This window comes from Gopherus flavomarginatus, chromosome 1 (genome assembly GCF_025201925.1).
Source record: "Gopherus flavomarginatus isolate rGopFla2 chromosome 1, rGopFla2.mat.asm, whole genome shotgun sequence".
NCBI lineage: Eukaryota > Metazoa > Chordata > Testudines > Testudinidae > Gopherus > Gopherus flavomarginatus.
The window spans coordinates 257526886-257552250 of NC_066617.1; the positions used below are offsets into that span (position 1 = coordinate 257526886).

General features: G+C 43.1%; 1 protein-coding gene across 3 annotated transcripts; it reads right to left on the reverse strand.

Annotated features, from left to right (window-relative positions):
* Positions 1-13166: 13166 nt before the first annotated feature.
* Positions 13167-23505, reverse strand: CHAMP1 (chromosome alignment maintaining phosphoprotein 1). 3 transcript variants are annotated; one of them, XM_050921757.1, is made up of 2 exons: positions 23383-23505; positions 13167-16844 (listed from the first exon to the last, which is right to left on the reverse strand). In XM_050921757.1, exon 2 carries the CDS (start codon positions 16778-16780, stop codon positions 13967-13969), a length of 2814 nt encoding a protein of 937 aa, XP_050777714.1. In that variant the 5' UTR covers positions 16781-16844; positions 23383-23505; the 3' UTR covers positions 13167-13966. The 3 variants fall into 3 exon arrangements, with proteins under 3 accessions (XP_050777714.1, XP_050777722.1, XP_050777728.1); XM_050921765.1 differs by lacking the exon at positions 23383-23505 and adding an exon at positions 22871-23130; XM_050921771.1 differs by lacking the exon at positions 23383-23505 and adding an exon at positions 19955-20422.
* Between the last annotated feature and the right edge of the window lie 1860 nt (positions 23506-25365).

Genomic DNA, 25365 nt, shown 5'->3' on the forward strand with positions numbered 1-25365 from the left:
TGTGTAACATTAGAGTGCATTAAATAATGTACTTAATGCGCAAATTACTTGGATTCCTCAGTGACTGGGTTACTGTCTGGTGTCACAGGAAACAGTAAGTCTCAAAATGGGGTCATGCAGGCAAAAAGTTTGGGAACCGCTGGTCTACAGAATATTCTGATATGAGACTCCCCAATATCTCCTGTCAAAACTGTTCCACTGTGGATTATGTAACAGAAGAGTGACTGGGCCAGAGTTATAGCCCAGACCTGAAGACGAGCTCTATGTAGCTCAAAAGGTTGTAACTTCCAACAAGTTGGCCCAATAAAAGATATTACCTCACCTATCTTGTCTCTCTCATACTGGGACCAACATGGCCACAACACTTCAGAAAACTATGGTTCCTTCCTGTGATGTATGGTATGTAAAGAGCAAAAGACAACTTAACTATTGGGACTTTGTGTATTACAGTTAGGGTGAGTCCAGCACCCAAACAGAAATTCACTGACTGCAACATCTTGGTGGGGACAAAGTGAGAACATGTGTATTCCCAAACACAGAAAGAGAAGACTGTCTTAAAAGAAAATTCAAAGGCACATTTCCCAAAGAGGGGTGTCAGTACCCTCAAAATGTAGACATTAGACAAAATGTAGACATTAGATGCAGCAATGTCAGGCACTGGACACTAGCTTCTGCTGTGTAGGGGGTAGGTAGCACAGAAATCCAGCTGGCAGCCACAGTTGGGGAGAGGGTAAGGATGGTCAAGTGGCTAGGGTGCTGTGAGCTGGAAGATCCATGTTTGATTCCCATCTATCACAGATGCGTGTGTGACTTTAGATAGGTTATTTAGTCTTGCTATGCCTCAGTTCCCCATTTGTAAAATAGGGATAGTAGGACTTATCTACCTCCAGCGATGTTGTGAGGATAAATACATTAAAGACTATGAGGTATGCAAATACTATGGTAATGCAGCCCTTAGATGTACTCTCCTATAGCGCTCAGGTGATGGTGGCTATGCTTTCTGCCATAAAAAATATTGATGAAAGAGTAGAAAATAAAATTGATACTCTGGCTCTAAAGTTAGGAAAAATGTCTGTTCAGTTGTCAAGAGTAAACACAAACTGAACAAAGATTACCTTATGTAGAAACCTTTAATTCATCAAAAAATATTTTTGAGTTTAAAGATATTTTCCCTGGGAACAGAAAGGAGAACTACATGTGGCTGCTAATTTAGAAAAAATATGAACTGCTGTTGACTCAGAGTTGTCAGGTTTTAATTTATTTTTACATTTTATGTGAATTAAAGTAGAAGAAAGCATGGTTAAGTTTACATAAGATTTCACTGTCTATGCTGAAATATTCCAGACTTGATTTCTGCTTGAAGGTTAAATTTGTTTTTAAAGCTAGAGTAAGTCTGGTTTAAGATATTTTGGAGTATGGGGAAAGTGGAAAAATACTTTCCTCATTATTAAAACAGCAATTTTAGCAACTTATTTCTTCTATTAGAGGAGGGTAGAGAGTTGAAATCTGGCACAGAAGAGATCCTCATAGATATGCCTTGGAGTGTGGCTCTTCTAGAATCCCTTTCTAGATTGCTGGAGTATGGGTGGAACTTTGAAAGCAGAAACATTCCACAGCAGTCAGCAACTTATCCTTCACGCTTAAGGTGAAGTGTCTCTGGGATGGTAAGCAGAATTCTGCTTTGCTGTTGAGACAGGAGGTAGAGAGACGGAGGTAGAGTATATGGCGCTTCTCCAGCCAGCTGCATATCTGGACACCAGGCCACTTTGAGGTTATTATGGTTGCTCTGTTCAGCCTTATCTTCCTTATGAGCTTGGTTATCAAGGAAATGGGAGGAGGAAGGCGTTTAGGTTACAGCTTTAGTCCAGCAGAAATGCAACTGAGAGAGCACTTCTGTGTACTCCTGTGCAAAACACTTGGCATTTGGTGTTTTGTTTGGAAGCAAAGAAGTCTAATATTACTGGGTGACTCATCTGTGAAATAGTCATCTGCCCGCTACTGGTTTCAAGGACTACTCACGTTGATCCTGAGACCTCCTGCTAAGCAAGTGCCCCTCTAATTCTTCTTCCCTGTAAGGTGAAGAGCTATTGGGAGGATTTGTTTTTGATGCACTACAGCCAAAGTTTTCTTGTCTCCAAAGACAAGATCTGGGAATGCATTCCTCTCTATTTATTGATGAAGTACATAGCCATGGTGGTGTTGGTAAGCACCTGTATTACACAATGCTGCAGGGATGGGTGAAAGGTCTTGAGGGACCATTGTATTACTATCAGAGAAAACTCTCCAGTCTCTACTTTGCATTTTTGATCTCCGTTCTGAATAAGCAAAAATCACTCCACTCTGAGATGGATGCTGGAGCATGCTCAGTATGAACTTTGGATTTCTAAAAAAATTTTTAAAAGTGCCCTGGCAGAAAGCCCAGAATTTCATGATGGCACCATGACAAAAGGCCAAGTGTGTGTAAGGATCTGCAGAGTCCTAACTTGAAGTAAACAACAAGAGTGAGCATGTGCAAGGAAGGGAGGGGTGATGGAGAGGTCAGTCAGTTAAGCCTCTAGCTGGTCAGAACTCACTCATGCTGGTCACTACCTGTTTCAAAGGTCAGACCTGTCAATCAGAATTCTAAAGTAATGGTCAAGACTGAGCATCTGTGAGTGAGGTAACTGTAGCCAAGAATAGGAAGCTTTATAAAGACAGCAATACAATGTAGCATAAAAGGCCAGCTGCCAGCAGCATTTTTGGAAGTCCGGAGGCTGTGTCTGAAGAGGCAAGACCCATGTAGACAGAGCCGAAGAGCCAGCAAGACAAGCCAAAGACAAACTGCTGCAGAAAGAGAGAAACAGAGGGAGCGTGCAGAAAGCTGGAGCAGAACAGAACTGACTGACCAGGAGATGAACAGCAGCATTGCTTTGGTTTTAAAAGAAAGCAGTAACAGATTTATAGGGTAAGCTTAATATTCTTTTAATTACAGCTTTAGTATTAGCTTAGGATAGTTTTTATAGTATTTAAGATGTGTATGCTTGTAATGTGTGTGTGTTTTACTTGTATTTTATCTATGTAAACTTTAAAGCAACTTAAGATCTGCTGTTGGCAATTTCTTACAAACTGGCCGCTGGCAAATAAATTGCCTTGCTTAGTATCATTTGAACTATATGATATTGTAGTTTAAGTGCTCTTTAACTTGCAATAAGGGATGTGTCTCTCAGGGATTTTTGTGTTTCATTTAGGATTTTAGGATACACTATTGGGGATTATTAGTTATTTTAATAAAAAGATGCTTTGTTTTGGAAAGATTACTGCCTGTGTCAATTACTTTATCAGAAAGTTATATCTGTGTCTCTTGAGTGTTTCCTTAGCAAGCCCATGAACTTTTACCTCAGGAAGAACAGATTAAGGGGGCAATAGACAGGTTAGTATAGTAGCACCCCAAAACTTATTTTTCAGGGTAACAGTATTGTTCTTTAGTTCCAGTACATGGATATACAGTCTGGAGTCCCAGGCATTCCACAGGCCATGTACCTGCAGGTCTTGGCAATGCATACTCCAGTCCAGATTGGTGATATTGTAAAAGAGGGTGAAGCCCCTTTCCTCCCACCAATGAAGCACTCAAAGATGGTTTCCTTTGAAGGCCATGTTTGGCATTCAGCACTATATTTGGAGTGTAGCAACCAGTCACCCAATACTCATGTTTAGAAGAACAAAGGGTGTGACAGGCTGATGAGGCTGTAGGAAGTGACCTTAGAAAAAATTATGTTTCTGTCCTGTCGTTCCCCTTAAGAGCTATTATCAGGGAGTCATGAATTTTGAAACATCTCTCTTCTAAGAGAAAGGCTCTGGTCTAAGCAAAGTCTAGGTCTTCTCTGGTGAAGATGATCCTTTGTGTAGGTTGAAGCATGGATTTCTCTCATTGATTACAATCCCAACTGACTGGAAAATGCACATGTACTGGATCACTGAGGAGAGATCCTATTGAAAGTTGGCCCTTAGGAACCATCTGTCCAGGCAGGGGTAGACAAATATTCCTTGGCACCTGAGGTGGTCAGGAGCTACCTTGAGGCATGTGATGGGGCATCTGCCCCTCACTGGCAGAAAAGGGATTAAAAGCAGCCGTAGCATGGCTGCACCAAAGGCAGGCAAACAGAGAAGGGCTGAAGGGAGCAGCCAATCAGAGGCATACAGGCCCATATAAAAAAGGAGCGGCAGAGTAGAGGAAGGCAGTTCTCTGCTGGGAGCCCACAGAGGAAGGACTGTATCTCTGGAGGGCTGAGAGAACTGCCAGCACGGCTGGACAGAGCAGCGCTGCTAGCAGGACCGGTGGAGCGAGAAGATAACTCCTGGCTGGCTGCTGGGGTTTGCACACCAAGGCCTGGAGGCAAGGGCAAAGAGGATGCTGGGGCCACAAGGAAGTGGCCAGACAACTCACTGCAGTAACCACTAAGGGACGTGGCTGAACAGTGCACTGCAGGTCCCCCAGAAGGCGGGAGCACACTGTGTGGAACAGCCCGAGGGCTGTGTCGCTGAAGCAGATGCCTTGGAAAAACATAGGTCCTAGAGCAGAAGTGATGGCAGCGAGGCAGCACCCAAAGACGGCATACTACTATGCAGAGCTAATTCCCAAGACAACCAGCAGGAGGTGCCAGAATGGTGAGTCACACCCCATCACAAGACATTTGAAGAGTAATGGGGCTATACTCAAGCCAAAAGGAAACTCTGAACTACCAGTATCTGATCTTCACACAGAACCTCAGATATGTGATGTGTTTTATTGCCACATCAAAGTAGGTGTCTTTATAAGTCAAAAGCCACATACCAATCTCCTTGAGATAAGGAAGGGATTAAGTCTCTCAGAGACAGCATCCAGAAATGTGTGTTCTTATGTACCTGTTGAGATTTTTGAGGTCCACTATGGGTCTCAGACCATCACTGCTCTTGGGGAATCAGGAAATTGTGAGCGTAAAATCCTTTCCCTCTACAGCTTTCTTTATCAAGAAGGAATCCACTCCTTCCAACAAGACTTTTTATGAGATTGATCCATGAGGTAATGAAAAAGGAGAGGATGGTGAGATGGCCTGTTTAGAAATAGATAGAGTATCCATCATGGATGGTGTCCAGTACCAGCAATTGGAAGTAATCATGCACTAGGAACTGTAGAAAGAGGACAGACTAGGAAGGAAGGATGAAGATTTGGTGCAAATGAGTGCGTGGCTCTCAACTGTACTGTTACAGTTGTTTTGGAAACCAATGCTTAAGGCTATAAGGATATGCAGCATGGAATTTTCCTCCTATAGTGATGTCATTGACCAGCAGCCCCATTTCAGAGGTGGCTGTAGCCCTTAATTTTATTTAAAGTTAATTTAGTGTTATATTACACCACGAGTTCAGCTCCATTCCTATAGTTTCAAGCTCAACAGAGTGAAATTGCCTCTAATGTTTTCTCAAATCTGGAGGCTCTAGGACAGGGGTCTCAAACATGAGGCCCGCGGGGCTCTTCTGTGCAGCCCACCAAGCTCCCTGAGCCCCCCACCCCTTTGCCTACCTCTAGGCCAGGGGTCTCAAACTACAGCTCGTGGGCCAGATGCCCCCTGTGGCGCCATGAGCCCCGTGCTACTCCCTTAAGTGGCTGGCAGCATGTTTCTTCAGGCCAGAGGGGAGGGGAGAGGCAGCAGAGGGCTCCTGCATTGCCTCACTTCAAGGTACCGCCTCCCACAGCTCCCATTGGCCAGGAACAAGGAACCGCGGCCAATGGGAGCTTTGTGGGAGGTACCTGGAGGAGCAGCAGTGGAGCCCTGTGCCCACCCCCACTCCCCCAAGAGCCATGGTTCCTGGAGCAGAGCAGCACGGGACCAGGAGCCTGCCCTTGCTCTAGATAAGCGGCACTGGGCCAGAGCCCACATCCCAACTCCCTGCCCTGAGCCCTCTGCCACATCCCGCACTCCCTCCCAAGCCACCTGCTGCACCCCTCACCCCTCTTGCACCCCACAGACCAACTCTTTGCCCTGAGCCCCGTAGCACCCTGCACCCCTCCTGCACCCCCTGGTGACAGGGAAGGGGCAGCATTAGGTTGAGGACTTTGGGGAAGGGGTGGGAAGAAGGTGGGGCAGGGGCAGGGCCTCACGGAAGGGGTGGAGTGGGGGTGGGGCCAGGGGCAGAGAGGGTGGGTGTGTCAGTGATGCGGCCCTCAGGCCAATGCACTAGACCTCATGTGGCCCTTGTGGTCATTTGAGTTTTAGACCCCTGCTCTAGCAACACATGAAGTCCAAGGATAATGACTACTGATTCACTCACAAGAACAAAGTCTTATCTGTACAACAAGTTTTATTAAAGCAATAAGTTACACTTACCCATGCATATAGAAATCCTACCAAAAACCGATGCAATAATTATAACTCACATCCTCAAAGGTCCAATGAACATCTTACCAATTGATCATCAGTAGAGGGATAGTTCCTGTTGTGTTTTTTCCCATGGTATTTCCACTTTCACCCAAACAGAGAACCCTCTTTTATATTGTAATTCTGACTACACCCAACACTCTTATGTATGTGCCTAAAGGTGTCAATCCTTCCCCTCTTCCAATCTGTACTTCCACACCCCATGAATATTAGGTGCCCCATTTTTCATAGGTTTGTAATTCCTCTTGTTCTTATTAGTATTTACAGACAACATCTACCTTGCAGTCAGGACATATGTTTTAAAAGATGTTACAATAAGGTGTCATGATCTTCAGTTTTGCAGTTCTCAAACTGTGGATTTGTGTCTCCAGAGATAACATGCTTGTTAACAGCAAAACTTTTTTAAATAAATTAATATATAGAGGTGAGAAATAACAAACCTCAACCCTATTGTCCCTCTGCAAATTTGTGTACACAGAGTCAATCCCTTATCTCTCTCCAAGAGTGCAAAGTTTCAAAAAGTTCAATGAATAGAAGATTGTTGGGGGTGGAACAGATCTGGACAAGGAAAAGTCTGGAGATAAATGAGAGAAGGGAGGGACAGGCAGTAGAAACAAAAGTGAAACTGTTTGAGCAGCATATTCCAAAAGTCTTAAGGTCTTTCTGAGTGTAGCCTTCATTGATTTGAGATCTACCATACCATTCTCTCACTAGAAGGGAAAACTTATGGCAACAAGGCCATAAAAGAGACCCCATTTGAGAATATTTTAATGAAGTTCCTCTACTTGTGGGTAAGAGAGGCATGCGTGCAAAATGCAAACAGCACAATAAAGAAATGCAAGGCCTGGTTGCCCTGAAAGAAACAACATCATGGGAAGTGTTCCTTCTCAGGAGGAAGCTGCATTGATGATGATTAAAGGAATATGTCTGAACATGCAGGATCTTCAGGTTGGTAAACTTTATTTCATACTTCTTTCTTAAGGACTGCCTGTCTTCCTTCTGGACTATTTTTGAATTCTCATGTTTGAGCAAAAAATATAGTTGTTACTCTATGGTACTATCATTTTAGATGCAGTTGTGATAAAAAATAAATAGCTGAAATATGCATATCTTTCTTTTACAATTTCACCTTTAAAGTAGTACTGAATTTCAATGAATGTAATAAGTTATACTAAATGAGCGGTGTGGTGGTAATAATTAAATAACTGCATTGACTTATTTTGTTTAGGAGAATCCATCCTCAACATACAGGATTCTGAAGACTATCCACCTTCAAGATCACCATCATTTTCTACAGTTTCAGAGTTATCTGCCAATGATAGTGTTTCAGTCATATCATGTATGTCACATAGCCACAGTATATCACCTGTAGCAAAAAAAAAAAAAAAAAAAAATCTCCATCATCCAGAAACATCCATAGATAAGTTTGTGCTAAGAACATCAGATTACAAAAAGAGGTAATTGATGAAAAAGTTGTCCAGTTTGTTTATGCAACAAACTCTCCTTTCCATATGAATGAAAACTCACACTTCATTAACACGGTTCAGTCATTAAGACCAGGATACAGTTCACCCAACAGAGCAGATATCGCAGGCTATTGCTAGAGAAAGTATATGAAAGAGAAATTGAGCAGTGTGCAAAAGGTCTAGAGGGTGAAATTGTTAATCTGTCTTGATAGGTGGAGCAATGTCCACAATGATCCTGTTGTATGTGCTTGTGTGACAACAAAAGAAAGGAATGTTTTCCTCACAGAAACAACTGATACATCAGGAAATGCACACACAGCAGAATACTTACAAGAAGTAGCAGTAAAAGCTATAACAAACCGTGAAAAAAATTTCACATGTCTAGTATGCAGCTTGGTCACAGACAACGCTGCAAATGTCTCCAAGATGAGAAGAAATTTAGAAGAGTCCCAAGCTAATAACATACGGTTGCAGTGCTTATTTGATGCACCTCCTAGCCAAAGACTTCAGTGCTCCAGAAATAAAGGCAAATGTTGTTGAAATTGCAAAATACTTCCATAACAACCACTTTGCAGCAGCTGCTCGGAAAAAAGTGGGAGGAACCAAGCAAACTCTCCCACAAGACGTGCAATGGAACTCAGTAGTGGACTGTTTTGAGCAATATATCAAGAACTGGCCTAATCTGATGACCATTTGGGAATAAAATCGTGAAAAAATAGATGGCACTGTGACAGTTCTTAACATTGGGCTTAAAAGAAATGTTGAACATATGCTGAGTACTCTGAAGCCTATTTCTGTAGCCTTGAACAAAATGCAGAGAAATAGCTGTTTTATTGCTGACGCTGTTGAAATTTGGAAGGAACTGAGTGAGATCTTAAAAGAGAAATATGCAATGACAGAGTTAAATTACAAGCATTAAAAAAACAAATGGGACAAGCACATCTCCAGCTCATTTTCTTGCAAATATTCTCAATACTCGGTACCAGGGTCAAACCTTAACTGCTGAAAAAGAGGAGTTGGCTATGATATGGACATCCAGCAATCATACCTCCATAATGCCAATTATAAGAAACTTCAGAGCTAAGGGCAAACCATTCAAGAAACAAATGTTTGCTGATGATGTTTTAAAGAAAGTCACACCAGTGAACTGGTGGAAGTCACTTAAGCACTTAGATTCAGAGACTGTTGAAGTGATAGTTTCACTTTTAACAGCAGTAGCGTCTTCTGCCGGTACAGAAAGAATATTTTCTTCCTTTGGACTAATTCATTCCAAATTGAGAAATCGTTTGGACCCGAAAAAGCAGGAAAGCTTGTTTTTCTTTTCCAGGTTATGAACAAACAGGAAAATGAAGATGAAGACGACTGAGTTAACTGCAGATGCCAATATTTTAAGTTTCTCACCTTGATCTGGCTGACCTAGTCAATTTAATTTGGGGTTTGTTTTTTTTTAAACTATTTCATTTAACTATTTTAAACAATTTTAACAAAAATAAAGCTAATTTTAAAAAACTTGGAGTGTTTAATTCAAAAATTCATAGGATTGTTTTGTTAAAATATTGTTTACTGTTGAAGAAAAAAATCCAGAATACACAATGTTGTTGTTTTAGTTAAATAAAACAATTTAAATGTCTGTCTGGTGATGTTCTCCTTTTAATACAGCATGGCAAGAAAATCCTCCAAATATTAATGATTGACCTGTTGAACTGGAGATAGTTCACCTTCCAATGACTTCATAAATATCTGCTTCAATTACCTTTGGTAAATGAAATAACCAATCATCCATTTTCTGATATAGCAGTAAAATTAATCTGAAAAGTTTTCAAAATAAATCACTTTAAAAATGTATAGTGTGTACCTTCTAAAAATGAAACCTACATCTATCTCTGAGTTGTGAAGAATATGTATTAAGGTTATAACAACCAACAAGAATGCACTTTTATGTAGAAATCCATGATTAAATCAAGTCTTCCTGACTAGCTATTTAAATGATAAATTAAATCCATTTGATTTAAATCAAATCTACCCTGACTAGAGACATCATCTCTGCCCATCCGGGCTAATAGCCATTGATGGACCTATCCTCCATGAACTTATCTAGCTTTTTTTTGAATGCTGTTATAGTCATGTCCTTCACAACATCCTCTGGCAAGGAATTCCACAGGCTGACACTGCATTGTGTGAAAAAATACTTTCTTTTGTTTGTTTTAAACCTGCTACCTATTAATTTCATTTGGTGACCCTTAGTTTTTGTGTTATGAGCCCATGAAAGTGACCTTAAAAACCGCATGTGATTATGAGAAAACTAGAAGCATATTGCCCTCCTTGCAATGCAGGACTATTGTCTACAGTACAGCCTAGAGCAGGGGTAGGAAACCTATGGCACGCGTGCCAAAGGTGGCATGTGAGCTGATTTTCAGTGGCACTCACTGCCTGGGTCCTGGCCACCAGTCCAAGGGGCTCTGCATTTTAATTTAATTTTAAATGAAGCTTCTTAAACATTTTAAAAACCTTATTTACTTTACATACAACAATAGTTTAGTTATATATTATAGACTTCTAGAAAGAGACCTTTTAAAAATGTTACAATGTATTACTAGGACGCGAAACCTTAAATTATTGAGTGAATAAATGCAGACTAAGCACACCACTTCTGAAAGGTTGCCGAACCCTCGCCTAGAGTATATTGCTTTCATTGGAAGTAACAGGTTGACTTCCCACCATTGAAAAGTGCAATGAAAATACACAGTCCGTTACTAATATTTATTCCAGTGTAAGTGCGTTAATATATGGCCAAAGCAGATAAGCATAACTTACTGTATCTGTTGGAAAATAGCAATGTTAGGTAACATCCAAAAATAATTAAAACAAAAGGATCCTGACAAAAGGAAGAAAGGAGAGTAGCAAAATACGGATCCTGGACTTCAGAAAAGCAGACAGACTCTCTTAGGGAACTGATGGGCAGGAGCCCCTGGGAGGCTAATATGAGGGGGAAAGGAGTCCAGGAGAGCAGGCTGTATTTTAAAGAAGCCTTATTGAGGGCGCAGGGACAAACTATCCCGATGTGCAGAAGGAATAGCAAACATGGCAGGCGACCAGTTTGGCTTAACAGTGAAATCTTCGGTGAGCTTAAACTCAAAAAGGGAGCTTACAAAAAGTGGAAATGTGAACAGATGACTAGGGAGGAGTATAAAAATATTGCTAGAGCATGCAGGGGTGTAATCAGGAAAGCCAAGGCACAACTGGAGTTGCAGCAAGGGATGTGAAGGGTAACAGGAAGGGTTTCTATAGGTATGTTAGCAACAAAGTGGTGGTCAGGGAAAGCGTGAGACCCTTACTTAATAGGGGAGGAAACACAGTGACAGATGATGTGGAAAAAGCTGAAGTACTCAATGCTTTTTTTTGCCTTCGTCTTCACAGACATCAGCTCTCAGGCTGCTGCACTGGGCAACACGGTATGGGGAGGAGGTGAGCAGCCCTCAGGGGTGAAAGAACAGGTTAAGGACTATTTAGAAAAGTTGGACATGCACAAGTCCATGGGGCTGGATCTAATGCATCCAAGGGTGCTGAGGGAGTTGGTTGATGTGATTTCAAAGATAATGGCCAATGGCTCTGCAAACTCATGGCCATCAAGGGAGGTCCTGGACAATGGGGAAAAGGCAAATATAGTGCCCATATTTTAAAAAGGGAAGAAAGAGAACTTGGGGAACTACAGACCATTCAGCCTCACTTCAGTCCTCGGCAAAATCATGGAGCTGTAACTCAAGGAATCCATTTTGAAGCACTTGGAGGAGAGGAAGGTGATAAGGGACAGTCAATATGGATTCACCAAGGGCAAGTCATGCTTGACCAACCTGATTGCCTTCTGTGATGAGATAACTGGCTCTCCGGATATGGGGAAAGCGGCCGACATCATATATCTTGACGTTAAAGCTTTTGATATGGTCTCCCATAGTATTCTTGCCAGTAAGTTAAAGTAGTATGGGCTGGATGAAGGGACTATAAGGTGGATAGAAAGCTGGCTAGATCATCAGCTAGTGATCAATGGCTCTATGTCTAGTTGACAGCCAGTATCAAGCGGAGTGCCTCAGGGTTGATCCTGGGACTGGTTTTGTTCAACATTTTAATTAATGATCTGGATGATAGAATGAATTGCACCCTCAGCAAGTTTGCAGATGACACTAAGCTGGGGAGAGAGGTAAATATGCTGGAGGATAGTGATAGGATCCAGAGTGACCTAGACAAATTGGAGGATTGGGCCAAAAGAAATCTGATGAGGTTCAACAAGGACAAGTGCAGAGTCCTGCGCTTAGGAAGGAAGAATCCCATGCACCGCTACAGGCTGGGGACCAACTGGCTAAGCAGCAGTTCTGCAGAAAAGGACCTGAGGATTACAGTGGATAAGAAGCTGGATATGAATAAGCAGTGTGCCCTTGTTGCCAAGAAGGTAACGGTATATTGGGCTGTATTAGTAGGAGCATTGCCAGCAGATCAAGGGAAGTGATTATTCCCCTCTATTCAGCACTGGTGACACCACACCTGGAGTACTGTGCCCAGTTTTGGTCCCCCCACTACAGAAGGGATGTGGACAAACTGGAAAGAGTCCAGTGGAGGGCAACGAAAATGATTACATGATTTACGAGGAGAGGCTGAGGGAACTGAGGTTATTTAGTCTGCAGAAGAAAAGAGTGAGGGGGGATTTGATAGCACCTTCAACTACCTGAAGGGGGGGTTCCAAAGAGTATGGAGCTAGGCTGTTCTCAGTGGTGGCAGATGACAGAACAAGAAGCAGTGGTCTCAAGTTGCAGTTGGAGGAGGTCTAGGTTGAATATTAGGAAATAGTTTCACTAGGAGGGTGGTGAAGCACTGGAATGGGTTACCTAGAGAGGTGGTAGTATCTCCATCCTTAGAGGTTTTTAAGGCTCAGCTTGACCAAGGCCTGCCTAGGATGATTTAGTCAGGGTTGGTCCTGCTTTGAGCAAGGGATTGGACTAGATGACATCCTGAGATCTCTTCCAATCCTAATACTCTGATTCTATGAAAGGGATTGGAAATGGGAAATAGTGTATGTGTTCCCTACAATGGTATATTACAAGTATTTTCTTCCTCTTGCATTTAATGCTCCTTTCCAAAGTACAGACATGGGAGTTTAAACTATTTTTGTTTCCATGAGCAGAAAGCTATAATACCTACAGAAAACTTTCAGATTTATTCTGCACTGAATGGTGCTATTCAAAAGTATTTGAGACGACAACATAGTGGACTACCACAGGCTTTTCTTTTAAAGACAAGACAAAAACAAAGCCCAGTGTTCAAGTTAGCCTTTTATTAAAAGATTGAAGCATAACATTTTACCAGATACAAGAAATTCAGTTTTCTCTGGCATACCAAACCAAAACATCGGCGCCAACAAGAGAAAATTCTGATTGCTGTATATATACATATATATAGTAAATCTGAGATTATTCTATCAATTTAATGTATATTAGCACATGCTTAAAACATATAGTCAAAATACGTCACAAAATAAGTACCTTGACATTTTTATAGTCAGACAAATAATTCAAAGAGGTGAGAGCAGTGAATTTCCAACAAATGCTACATACTCAATCACAAGCTCATGGAATAATTATTCCAGAAAACAAACATGATTCTTTCACACCTGATCAATCACTTTCAGTTTCATGGGCTACTAATTTTGAGGCTTTGCTTCACATTTTAAAAAATGAGACATTTGAGAGATGTGAAAAACTGAGTTCAGTCTTCACAGTAATATGATTTGGGTTCTTTGCCACACACACCTCTACCTTATTAACTGCATGTTTTACAACAATCTTTACAAAACTAGTTTTCATCCCTGTTTTGGTTTCAGAAATATAGCATCTCTGACGAATAAAGTATGAATTTATTGATGAATAAACAGGGACATGAACGTGTATTTAGAACAACTTTTGCATAATAAATCCTTTCAATAATACAGCTATAAGACAAGTTAAACAGTACAATAAACCATGCATTTTTGACTTGTCAGAACAGCTAAACTACTTAGCTAACGTACAGCAATACTTACATATTTTAGTAAACTTAACTCATTGAGTATAAGAAAAAAAATCACATTTGTTCAAGTGGTTCAAGGCTGTCCAATTGCTTTTTATTTGTATCTTCACTATGACGGCTTTGGCAATGGGTTAAATGTTTCTTAAAGCCTCTGGGAAAATTTGATTCAAAATTACAGCGTGGACATTTAAGCAAACTTTGACCATGAGCAGCAACGTGGTTTTTAAGAAGGGACTCCAAAAGAAAAGCCTTTCCACATATTTTACATTTGTAGGGGCTTTGAACATTATGCTTGTTAACTAAATGATGCAAAACAGCACCTTTTTTCATTGCACGACAGCAACAAATTTTGCAATAATACTTTCCCTTTCCGCGCTTCATGTATTTTGCAATCTCTTCTTCTGAGATGAAAGCCTCTTTCTCTTCTGTAAACTGCAGTACACACTGTGGCTGAATGGGAGTAGTTGCATCTATTTTGCTCTCTTTGTTGTAATCGGATGATTCCATATCAAACTGTTCTTGATCACTATTTGATTCTTGTTCCTTTACCTCGACAGAATCCATCTCCGTTTTTCCACATTCACTGTTATTTACTTCACTATCGGAGGTCTCCTGGTTTTCCTTCTTAGGCTTCTTTGGAGGGCATGAATACAACATATCTTCTAAAGGCTCCTTCACTAAGATTGACTGCTCTTCCTGAGACAATAGATCATCCAGTGTTTTTTGGTCTTCTAAACTCTGAGCTAGGATATCACTCTCATCGGACTCAATAGGTGTCTGGGGCTCAGCAGAAACAACTGAAGCAGGTTTGAGACACTCAGGAAAAAGAACATTTTTCTGGACCTCAGAGGAAACAGAAGGAGCAGATTTGTGGGGATCAGTAGGAAGAGCATGTTTCTGCAAATCAGAGGGAACAGCAGGAGCAGGTTTCTGGGTCTCAGAAAACAGAGCATGCTTCTGGACATCAGGGGAAACACCACATTTCTGTGGCTCAGTAAAGGCTTGTTTTTGTGACTCAGGAGAAACAACAGGAGCAGGTTTCTGTGACTCAGTGAAGAGGGTATGTTTCTGCGCCTCAGGAGAAACAGCAGGAGCAGGTTTCTGGGACTCAGTGAAGAGGACAGGTTTCTGGATCTCAGGGGAGGCAGCAGGAGAAGCTTTCTGAGACTCTGGGAAGCAAGTATGTTCCTGGATTTCAGGAGAAACAGCTGCAAGTTTCTGGGGCTCTGGGAAGAAGGCCTGTTTCTGGACTTCAGGAGAGAAAGGAACAGGTTTCTGGGACTCAGTAAAGACGATATGTTTCTGGACTTCAGGGGAAACAGTAGAAGCAGACACCTGAGGCTCAGAGAAGAAAGCACGTTTCTGGACCTCAGACAAAGCAGCAGGTGCAGATTTTCGTGGCTCAGAGAAGAGGGCTCTTTTCCGGGACTCAGGGAAGAGGGCCCGTTTCTGTCCCTCAGGGGAAATGGTCGGGGCAGACTTCTGAGTCTCAGAGAAGAAGGTTGACTTCCGGGACTCTGAAGTAAGTTTCCAAGACTCAGGAGACATTGAGGGAGCAGGTTTACGAAGATCAGAAAACAAAGGAGATTTCCAAACTTCAGAGGAAACAGTGTGACTAGGTTTTCGGAGTTCAGGTGAAACAGGGGGAGCAGACATCCAAGTATCAGGAGAAAGAACAGGTTTCCAGCCTTCAGGGTATACAGAGGAGATGGGTTTCCATGGCTCAGACGAAACAAGATTAGATTTCTGGGGTTCAGAGAAGGATGCAGATTTCCAAGGGTCAGGAGCAGGCCTCCGCGGCTCGGGGGAGACCACTGGGGCAGGTCTCCGCGGCTCGGGGGAGACCACCGGGGCAGGCCTCCGCGGCTCGGGGGAGACCACCGGGGCAGGTTTTGGGGGCCAAGGAGAGACAGAGGTGGGAGATTTCTGTAGCTCATGAGAAATAGCAGCGGCAGGCCTCCAGGGCTCAGGAGAAGCAGAGGGAGCAGGCCTCCACGATTCTGGGGAAATTGCAGAAGCAGGCCTGCGGGGCTCAGGAGACAAAGCAGGAGCAGGCCGCCGCGTCTGAGTTATATGCCTGCGGGGCTCTGGAGACACTGCCGGGGAACGTCTGCGGGGTTCAGGGGACACCGCCGGGGAACGCCTGCGAGGCTCAGGGGACACTGCTGGAGCAGGCTTCTGGGGCTCCGGGGACACCACTGGTGAACGCCTTCGAGGCTCAGGGGACACTGCTGGGGCAGGCTTCTGGGGTTCAGGGGACACTGCTGGGGCAGGGTTCTGGGGCTCAGGAGACATGGTTGGGGAATGCCTGAGCGGCTCAGGGGACACTGCTGGGGCAGGCTTCTGGGGCTCAGGGGACACTGCTGGGGCAGGCTTCTCAGGTTCAGGGGATACTGCTGGGGCAGGCTTCTCAGGTTCAGGGGACACCGCTGGTTTCTGAAGCTTGGGGGAAATAACTGAGTCAGGTTTTGGGGGTTCAGGGGAAAGGGCAGGTTTTGGGGGTTCAGGGGAAAGGGCAGGTTTGTGTGACTCCTGAATGAGTGTTGTTTTCAGGGATTCAGTCTCAGCTTCTAAATGATTTTTCTGGTCTTCATTCCACTTTTCAGGTACTGCATGTTGTGATGTGATGTGATAATAAACGTTGCAATACATCTTGCTGGTAAAGAAACATTTGTGACAATGGAACAGTTTTGCACTTTTCTGATAAAATATAAGTTTACCTAAACCAGCAGCATCCATTTCATCACAATACTCTGGGTGGATGGTACCCATATGAATTTGTATGTTTTCATAATCTGTCCCTCTGAAACTGCAGTGATCACATTCTAAATGCTCTGATGTTTTACGCAGTATCTGGAACATGTCCATTTTTCTATGGTCCCTTGGAGCTTGCACAGCACAACAAGTCTAAAAACAGCAAGCTTCCGTATTCCTGCAATAGAGGTAAAACAGTGCATATTTAGCTCAAATAATACAAAATTTACTTTTAAGTTTTATTCATTTTGAATTAGCTTGATGCACTTCTCCATTTCTAGAATAAAAATTAATCCCAGCTAGATCAAGCCAATCCAGACATTCACAAACCCCCAAGATAGTTATGAAAAGCGTCATCACCATCTGAAACTTTCTTTACACAAAATCCACCTACTTCTCTTACACAGGAAATTGATATATGAATTTAATAAATTATTTTGCTGTGGGGGGGGGAAATAACTTTTGCATGGCTATAACCTCCTGCATGAAGACATACAAATACAATTTCCCCTAGGCCTGCAAGTCACTGCACAAAGTGGAGTTTGTGCAAGTAATTTAAATTCTATTTCTGTTTACCAGGTGGGTCTGGTTGGTATATATTTATCAGCAGAGGGACTTTGCAAATACACCACATGCAAGGGACCTATGTAACAAATATTTAGCTCATGGCACCATGTTCATCTGACAAACATTTCTTTGCTTGATATGAAAATACTTATACTACACATTTCATCTGAAAGGTAGACAGCACTTTACGAAAAGTTAATCTTTGCAAAACTACTGTAGGACCGTTATCTTCATTTTACAGATTAGTAAACTATAATGAGAAATTAACCATCTGCGACAAGGCCACATAAGCATTTCATAAAGCTGTAAACAGAATCATGAGGTCCTGACTCTCAGTCAACTGCTCTATTCACTAAACTCTCCTTTCCATACAGTAATTATTTTTCAAGAAAAAACACCTTTGTGGCACACAGAATGACTGTAAATGACAAAACCATGCTGCTGTCTGAAGTCTGTCTACCTGATGTTGTTACATTTAGGATTACCAACATTGAAAAAGCAGAGAAAAAAATACTTCTTTCATTTTTTGTGCATTTGACAGCCCTCTTTATAGGTGGTTTCTCCAGTATGTATGGGTCTTTCACACATGGAAGGGAATAAAAATGTTTATAAAATAAACTGACTGTAAAACCAAAACAAACTCACAAAGAGATTAAGACAGATGCAGCAGAATGGGTGATGGGCTGGATCACTTCATGATTACATGATCAATCCATTCCCTCTGGGGCACCTGGCATTGGCCACTGTCTGAAGACAGCAAAGAATCCTGTGGCACCTTATAGACTAACAGATGTTTTGGAGCATGAGCTTTCGTGGGTGAATACATGAATACAGATGCATGCATCTGACAAAGTGGGTATTCACCCACAAAAGCTCATGCTTCAAAATGTCTGTTAGTCTATAAGATGCCACAGGATTCTTTCCTGCTTTTACAGATCCAGACTAACATGGCTACCCCTCTGATACTTATCTGAAGACAGAATACTGGGCTAGATGGATCTGTGGTCTGACCAGTGGCCAGAATGGCCGTTCTTATGTAACTCATTAAAAAAAAAAACTGACCAGATTTCAACTGATAGCATCTCCAACAGTGAAAAGTGATAGTGTGGTAACAAGTTGTCCAGATAAATTATTGCTCTAAATAGAAGACTCAGTCTAACCATACTCCTTCAACGATTTTCACCTGTTTTCATCAGTGCCCTTGTACTGGGAGAGGAATATGTGTGTGGTAGTAAATTATTAATAATATTGTTAATATTATTTATTTGTATTGAGGTAGTGTCTAGGAGACACAGTCTGGAAGTAAGGTTGAGTCTCTGCTCTAGGGCTGAGAAAAAAATCCTTCACATATGCACAGAAAAATGGTCACCCAACTGTACACTTCCATATTGAGAAATAATTAATCTACCTAAAAGATGGAAGATTTTTCTTTTTTCCTGGAAGACATGGCTTTGATTTACACACATCTTGAAACCACAGAATCTGAACCGGAAACATGGGTTAAAAAAACCTTTTGAGATTTTATTATTTATTTTAATCCTTACTATAACTTTGGATAGTCTCACTACCCATACTAAATGTTCAATCCTTTTATGAATCCTGCTAAACTGCTGGTTTTGATTATATCTTGTGGCAAATGTACATTATGTTGCTTTTTAATTTTATTGACTACCTTATCCTTTTATTGTGAGAAAGGGTGGATAAGATGGGTCCACTTACCTTTTCCATATCACTTATTATACATACCTTTATTATATCCCCCTCTATACTAAACCATCTCAAATCTCTTCAACATCTTTTCATATGGAAGCTCTTCCATACCTCTAATTATTTTGTTGTCTGTCTCTGAGCCTCCCTCTTCCTCCCTTCATGACCAATCATTTTCAGAATTTCTTGATACATGGCATATTACTAACTGTTCTTGGGAGGCTGAATTATTTTATACTTCAATGCATTTTATATTTATAGGAATTTCTGTGGTTTGACACTAGCCTTTGGCTTTCATTGTCTCCCAAATGAAAGCATAAAAATAAGGTGAGTCTGTAACAGACTGGGATCAGAATGCATCAAATTGTGAGCTCCATTTTTTATTGTAACCACCACACTACTACATGCTAAACACGTGCATTGTTGACTAAGTCTATGTCTACAGTACAGACATTAGAGCGGCACAACTGTACCACTGCAGCTATGCTGCTGTAAGGTCTCCCATGTAGCCACTCTACACTGATGGCAGAGAGCGCTCCCATCAGCATAATTAAACCATACCCAAGGAGCAGCAGTGGACACAGTGCTATCCACACCAGTGCTTTTGTCAGTGAAACTTATGTAAGGTGTGGTTTTTTCACACCTGACTGACAAAAGTTTTACCAACAAAGGTGCTAGCATAGCCATAGCCTCTAAGATAAGTCAATTGTAACATATTCTGAGCCACTATCCTGCCCAGGAAAGGTGATTGTCACCTCACTGAAGGACTAAAACTGAAGGTATCAGGGCAATCTAGGCCAGTGGTTCTCAAACTTTCGTATTGGTGACCCCTTTCACACAGCAAGCCTGTGAGTGCGACCCCCCCCTTCTAAATTGAAACCACTTTTAAAAAATATTTTAATAAAATATTTATTTTAAATGCTGGATTTGGGATAGAAGATGACAGTTCTCGACCCTCCACATAATAACTTTGGGACCCCCTTATTTGAAAACCCATGATCGAGGCCCATTAACTTTAACTGTTCTCATCTGTTGATTACTCTCATGGATTTTCTACCCAGAACCATCAGCATAGTTAGTAGATCTGCAACTTTTCAGCCTGGATACATGACAAAAACAAAGGGGAGTTTGCTTCTTTGAGAAGGGGACCATTCATCGCTACATACAAGAACAACCAGCTAGAGAGAAGGCAAGAGGGACTTTGACTAGCCTAAAACACAGATAAGACCTCACTTACAGCGTGACTAGAAGAGTGTGCATCTCAAGACATCTGTTACTTTGCAAAGATCTGTAACTTTACAGTTTTCTTAAGAATAAAGTGACGCTAAGAAATTCCTTTGCTAAGCCTGCGATTCTGGCTTCCCTGCCATGTTGTCCCTGATGGGGTTAAACTAGAAGCCAGAGTGCCAATGTGTAAAGGACTGGAGGGCTCAGGAGGTCAGAGGCACTGGTCCCAGGCTCTGGGGTGGCTACACTATGGAGTCCATGTTGTTCAAATACATGTACTTTTTATTTTCCTAAAGAAAAGTTATCATCATTGGTTGGCAAATATTAAAACGTGTTCATTTCCAACTCAATATAGCCTGTACACTAAATTCAGTATTTCTTTTTGCGAATTAGGAGAATATGCTGTATTTATACATATTTATTTAAGCAATTAGATAGCTTAACACAGGGTAATTCACAGGTTTTTTTTATTTTATGGCAGAAATTCGTGAATGATGCATTTCTTATTTACTACGTGATCAATTTTTTACTTTATATCATATTCTAAATGGATAGAAATTGGAACTCAATTAAAAAGGTACAAAATATCATTTTAAATTTGTTTTTATTAAATAAAACTCTCTTAGAGTTACTGACTACAAAAGAAAAATATTTATCAAGACATGTTTTGCCTTTAAAATTGATTATTTTAAAAAGAAAGTATTATATCATGGAAATAATCAGGGCTTCTAGGCACTATGGTAATACAAATAATTATCTGTAGCTAGTGAACTGATTATTTCTGATCAATGTGTGTTTCAAAATTTTAGAACTAGTAGATCTCATCTTCTCATCTAGTTTTTAGTCACAGAGTGGAAGAGGAAAACAAGCTGTTGGGTTTTTGTTTTGTTTTTTTAAACTCTTAATGAGTTTCTTAACTTTGAATGAACTAGTTATTGAACTGAACTAACTGAATAAAGTGAAATGAAGAAATATTCCTGCTTCACCTACAAAAGAGGCTACTGTTGTCAAAAGCTGGTTTATCATCTCAATATACTCTGGTTCCAGGTTCTTGACCAGGGGCTTCCACTAGTTCAGTGGTTTGACTTTAAAAAATGTTGCCACCAAACGTATTGTTTGATTTTTTTTTTAATTTAAACAATTTTAATAGATTATAGTAAATTTAGGCTTAGCATAGATAGACAATTTCAAATTTAAATATATTTATTTTAAAGAGAAAATGTATTTAACAAATAAAAATATGATTTAAATAAAAAATAGTCCCTGTGATGCTCTTTTTCAGGTATATTACATGAGGATATTGAATTGGCTGAAAATTCATCCCAAGCCAGACAATTAGTTTTCAGAAACATTTATAATATAATTAACAACAACAACATTTTCTTGGTAATATAAGGCTTAGAATCTAAGTTCAGCAAAAAATCAGATTCATTTAGCTGTAAAGATAGTTAAACTGGAAAGAAAAATTAAACTGGCAAAATCCATCTATAATAACATCTGAACATATTCTCCTGAACTCTTATCTTTCTTACTTTATTGCATCTTAATTTCTTTCTTTACTGACTTTTCTAACTCTTTTCCTTAAGATCTCCCAAAGTCACAGCTACTCAGGCACCTGCACCAACTACCATATGGCACTGCTGCCCACCTTCATAGATGTACCAAAAAGTGTGCACAAATCACACACAAACCATTTCAGGATCCACTTCTAAAATACCATTCAATAGACTTGCTTGCACCTTCCTCATATACCTACAAAAAATTCCAGACATGGCCAAACTGTGGCTCATGAGCCATATGTGGCTTTTTTACAGTTAAAGCGAGTCTCTCAGAGCCCACGCCACACCTACTCCTTCACCTACCAGACTGTGTGGGGGATGGGGAAAAGGGGCCTCAGGGCATCTGCCCTACAGCAGGGTGGTTGGATTATCATTAGGGGCTTCTGCCCTCTGAAGAGGGGGGAATGAAGGGCTTTAGCTCGACAAGGTGATGTCAGGGCAGAAGCACAGCAGTCACTGCCCCGCAGGGCAGGTTGTGTGTTTCTTGCAGCTCTTGAACTTCTGAAGATTATTGTATGTGGCTTGGAAGGTCAGTAAATTTGGCCTCCTCAACATAAAAAAAATGACTGCTACTCTGAATAGGGCATCCCTCCCTATGAAACTCATGGGATTATATAGCCCAGTGGTCAGCAACCTGTGGCATGCGAGCTGATTTACTGTGGCAAGCTGCTGCCGGGCTGGGGTCCCCGCCGCTGGCCCTGCTCAGCCCGCTGCTGGCCTGGATGCACGGCACATTGGACCAGCAGCAGGCTAAGCGGGGCCGGTGACCAGGATCCCAACTGGCAGGGGCCAGCAGACAGAACCCCAGATTGCTGGCCTGGGGTCCCGGCTACCAGCCCTGCTCAGCCTGGGGTTCCATCTGCCAGCCCCTGTAAATGTAAAATCAATTACTGGCACGCAAAACCTTAAATTACCACAAATAAATGAAGATTTGGCACACCACTACTGAAAGGTTGCCAACACCTGACATAGCCCATCAAGTCGATTCTAATAACAAGTGACAGGGACAGCCCCTTAAAAATTGCATGCTATAGAAAGACTCCTTTATTTGAGAAAACATTATCCTAGATTATCAAAAAATGAACGAAAGTTTGCAATTCAGCCAACCTGTCTCTACTTCTGGCAGCTGTTTTTGTTTGCTTACTTTTCTCGCCACTGGGGCAATGAAATCGGCTGCACGCCCAGGTCTCAGGACCGCACGGCGCGGGTTTCAAAGGCTGCTGGTTACAGTAACTACAGCTTTCACCATTTTTTTTTCTTTAGTATTTTGATTCCGCGTTTTCTATTGCCGTAACTCTCAATATAAACCTGGGGAGGCGTTTACACATATAAAGGCTGGGACCAAAACCGCATTGGGGGGAGGAGTTCACGCCCCCACACGGGGGCAGCCCCCTCGCACTTCCGGCGGGGGCCCGAGACAGCAGCAGGCCGGGGGCGTCTGGGGGGAGGGGCTCCCCAGCCAAGACGAGCGGGGGAGGGGCCTGAGCGCGAGTCTGACTGGCCGTGACCGGCCCCGAGCACTTTACACGCGGGGGAGGGGGCTGGTCTCCAGCGGGAACGGCCCCAGCACGGGACGGGATGCGGAGGCCTCGGTCCCGGTCCCGGTCGGAGATAGTTTCCACACACGGACACCCGCCCTTTCCCGGCCGGACTCACCGCGGCGGCGCCGCAGAGGGCGGGGGCGTCTCTCGATATCGTTGTTCCCGCTGCGCCGGTCGGGCGGGGGCTCCGCGCGCGGACAGACCCCGGGGTGGGCGCGGCCCCTCCAATGGCGGCGGCGGCTGCAGGCCGGGCTGAGGGCGCTGCTGGCGGAGCGCGGGGTGGGGGGAAAGAACGGCGGGGAGGGGCGCGCGGCCAAACGGCGGAGGCTTTATCGGGTCTCCAGCCCTTCCCGCTGCCCTACCGGAAACGCCGCCGCTGTCTCTGCCCCGCCCCCCGCCGCGCGAGACCGCGGGCGCCCCCCCAGAACGTGCCGCTGCCTTGTGGTGGTGTGCGCGCGCACGGCGAGGGCGGGGCGATGAGACGGTTGCGGCTGGAGCGCGTAGCGGGGGCAGGTCGGGTGGGGGGAGGCCGCGTTCGGGGGAGCGCGTGCAAGGCGGGGGCAGGTACTGCGCGTGCAGCAGCCGGGCAGGGCCGGAACCAGCGCCTCTTGGCGCCAAAGGCTCCCAGCTGGGGTGGGAACCGGCTTGTGCCTAGTGAGGGACCCTGGTGATGTGATTGGCGGGAAGGTGGCCGCTGGCATGGGCGGGAAAGGAGCATCTGTTACACACCCCCAGGCGGTGCCAGTGTCTCCTTACTCACTGCTTCCCCTCTTCCCCGCACCCTCCTTCACGTTCCGGGGTTCTCGCTCCCTCCCCAAAAGCTCCCTGGGGTACTGGCTACACTGGGAATTTCCCCTGGTTTCCAACTCGGCTACACACCATGGCTGCGACTCCAGGCTTTGCTCGCCTACGCATGATGTTTGCACATTCTGATATGCCAATGGCTAGAACTGGTGCAAACTCCCAAAGCAGACAAGGCTGAAGGCCAGTATGAAACTTAACTGGCTAATGTGGGTTTGGCTTTTGTTTTTGACAGAGGACTTGAAAACAAAACTTAGAATGTGTGATACTGGCCGACCAGTTGCCAGCTCAGGCCAAGGTCCCCAGGTCTCACCTGAACACTGACTAAATAGCTGGCATTAATCTGGCTCACCTTTGTGTTAGTATTGTTAAAATAAGTGTTTGTGTTTAGTCTTTATTGAATGCATGTGAGTTGCTGCAAGAGGCATTAAGGGTAGGAGAGCAAACTATCCCACTGCATAGGAAAGAGAAAGTATGGCAAGAAACCACCCTGGCTTAACCAGGAGATCTTCAATGAGCTGGCAACCAAAAAAGAATCCTACAAAGAGTGGAAACTAGGTGAAATTACAAGGGATGCATATAAACAAATAACATAAGTATATAGGGACAAAATTAGAAAGTCCAAGGCACAAAAGGAGATAAAACTAGCTAGCAATATAAAGGTTAACAAGAAAACATTCTACAAATATGTTAGAAGCAAGGGGGAGACCAAGGACAGGCTAGGCCCATTACTCAATTGGGCGGGGGGGGGGGGGGGTAGGTGGAAATAACAACAGAAAATGGCAGAGGTGCTTACTGGTGTCTTTGTTTTGGTTCTTACCATGAAGGTAAGTGGGATTTGGACCATAGTGAATGCCAGTAAAGTGCCACCTCTCTCCAGCCAGCTTTGAAGGGGAAAGCGCTGCTTCTCTCCAGCCGCTGGCTGCGCGGCTGCCCCTGCTCCTCCTGAGTCCTCCGGTCTGTGCTCGCAGGGCTGCATACCGAAAGGGGTTTTAGAGCTGCAGGCCCTAAAGCCCACCCAGAAAGTCCTAAGCGCTGCCAAACAGCTGTTTGGCCCCGGGGGAAGCGCTGGGAGGAAGGGAGGGGAGGAGGTGGAGAAGAGGAACTTGTGCAATGCTCCCTTGTAAAGTCAGCCAAACGACCTTATAAGGGAGCATTGCACAACTTTAAACAAGTATGTTCCCTAATGGAGCAGAGATGTAACTTCAAAACAGTATTAAGCGGGAAGATGGTAAGTGAGGAGTTACTGTATATTGCTGTGATTCTTGGTGTAAGGGACCATCTAACATCTGGATGG

What these genes read in the sequence shown, in the direction of transcription:
- CHAMP1 (XM_050921757.1), bottom strand. Translation starts at nt 16,780, where the DNA reads ATGGACATGTTCCAGATACTGCGTAAAACATCAGAGCATTTAGAATGT.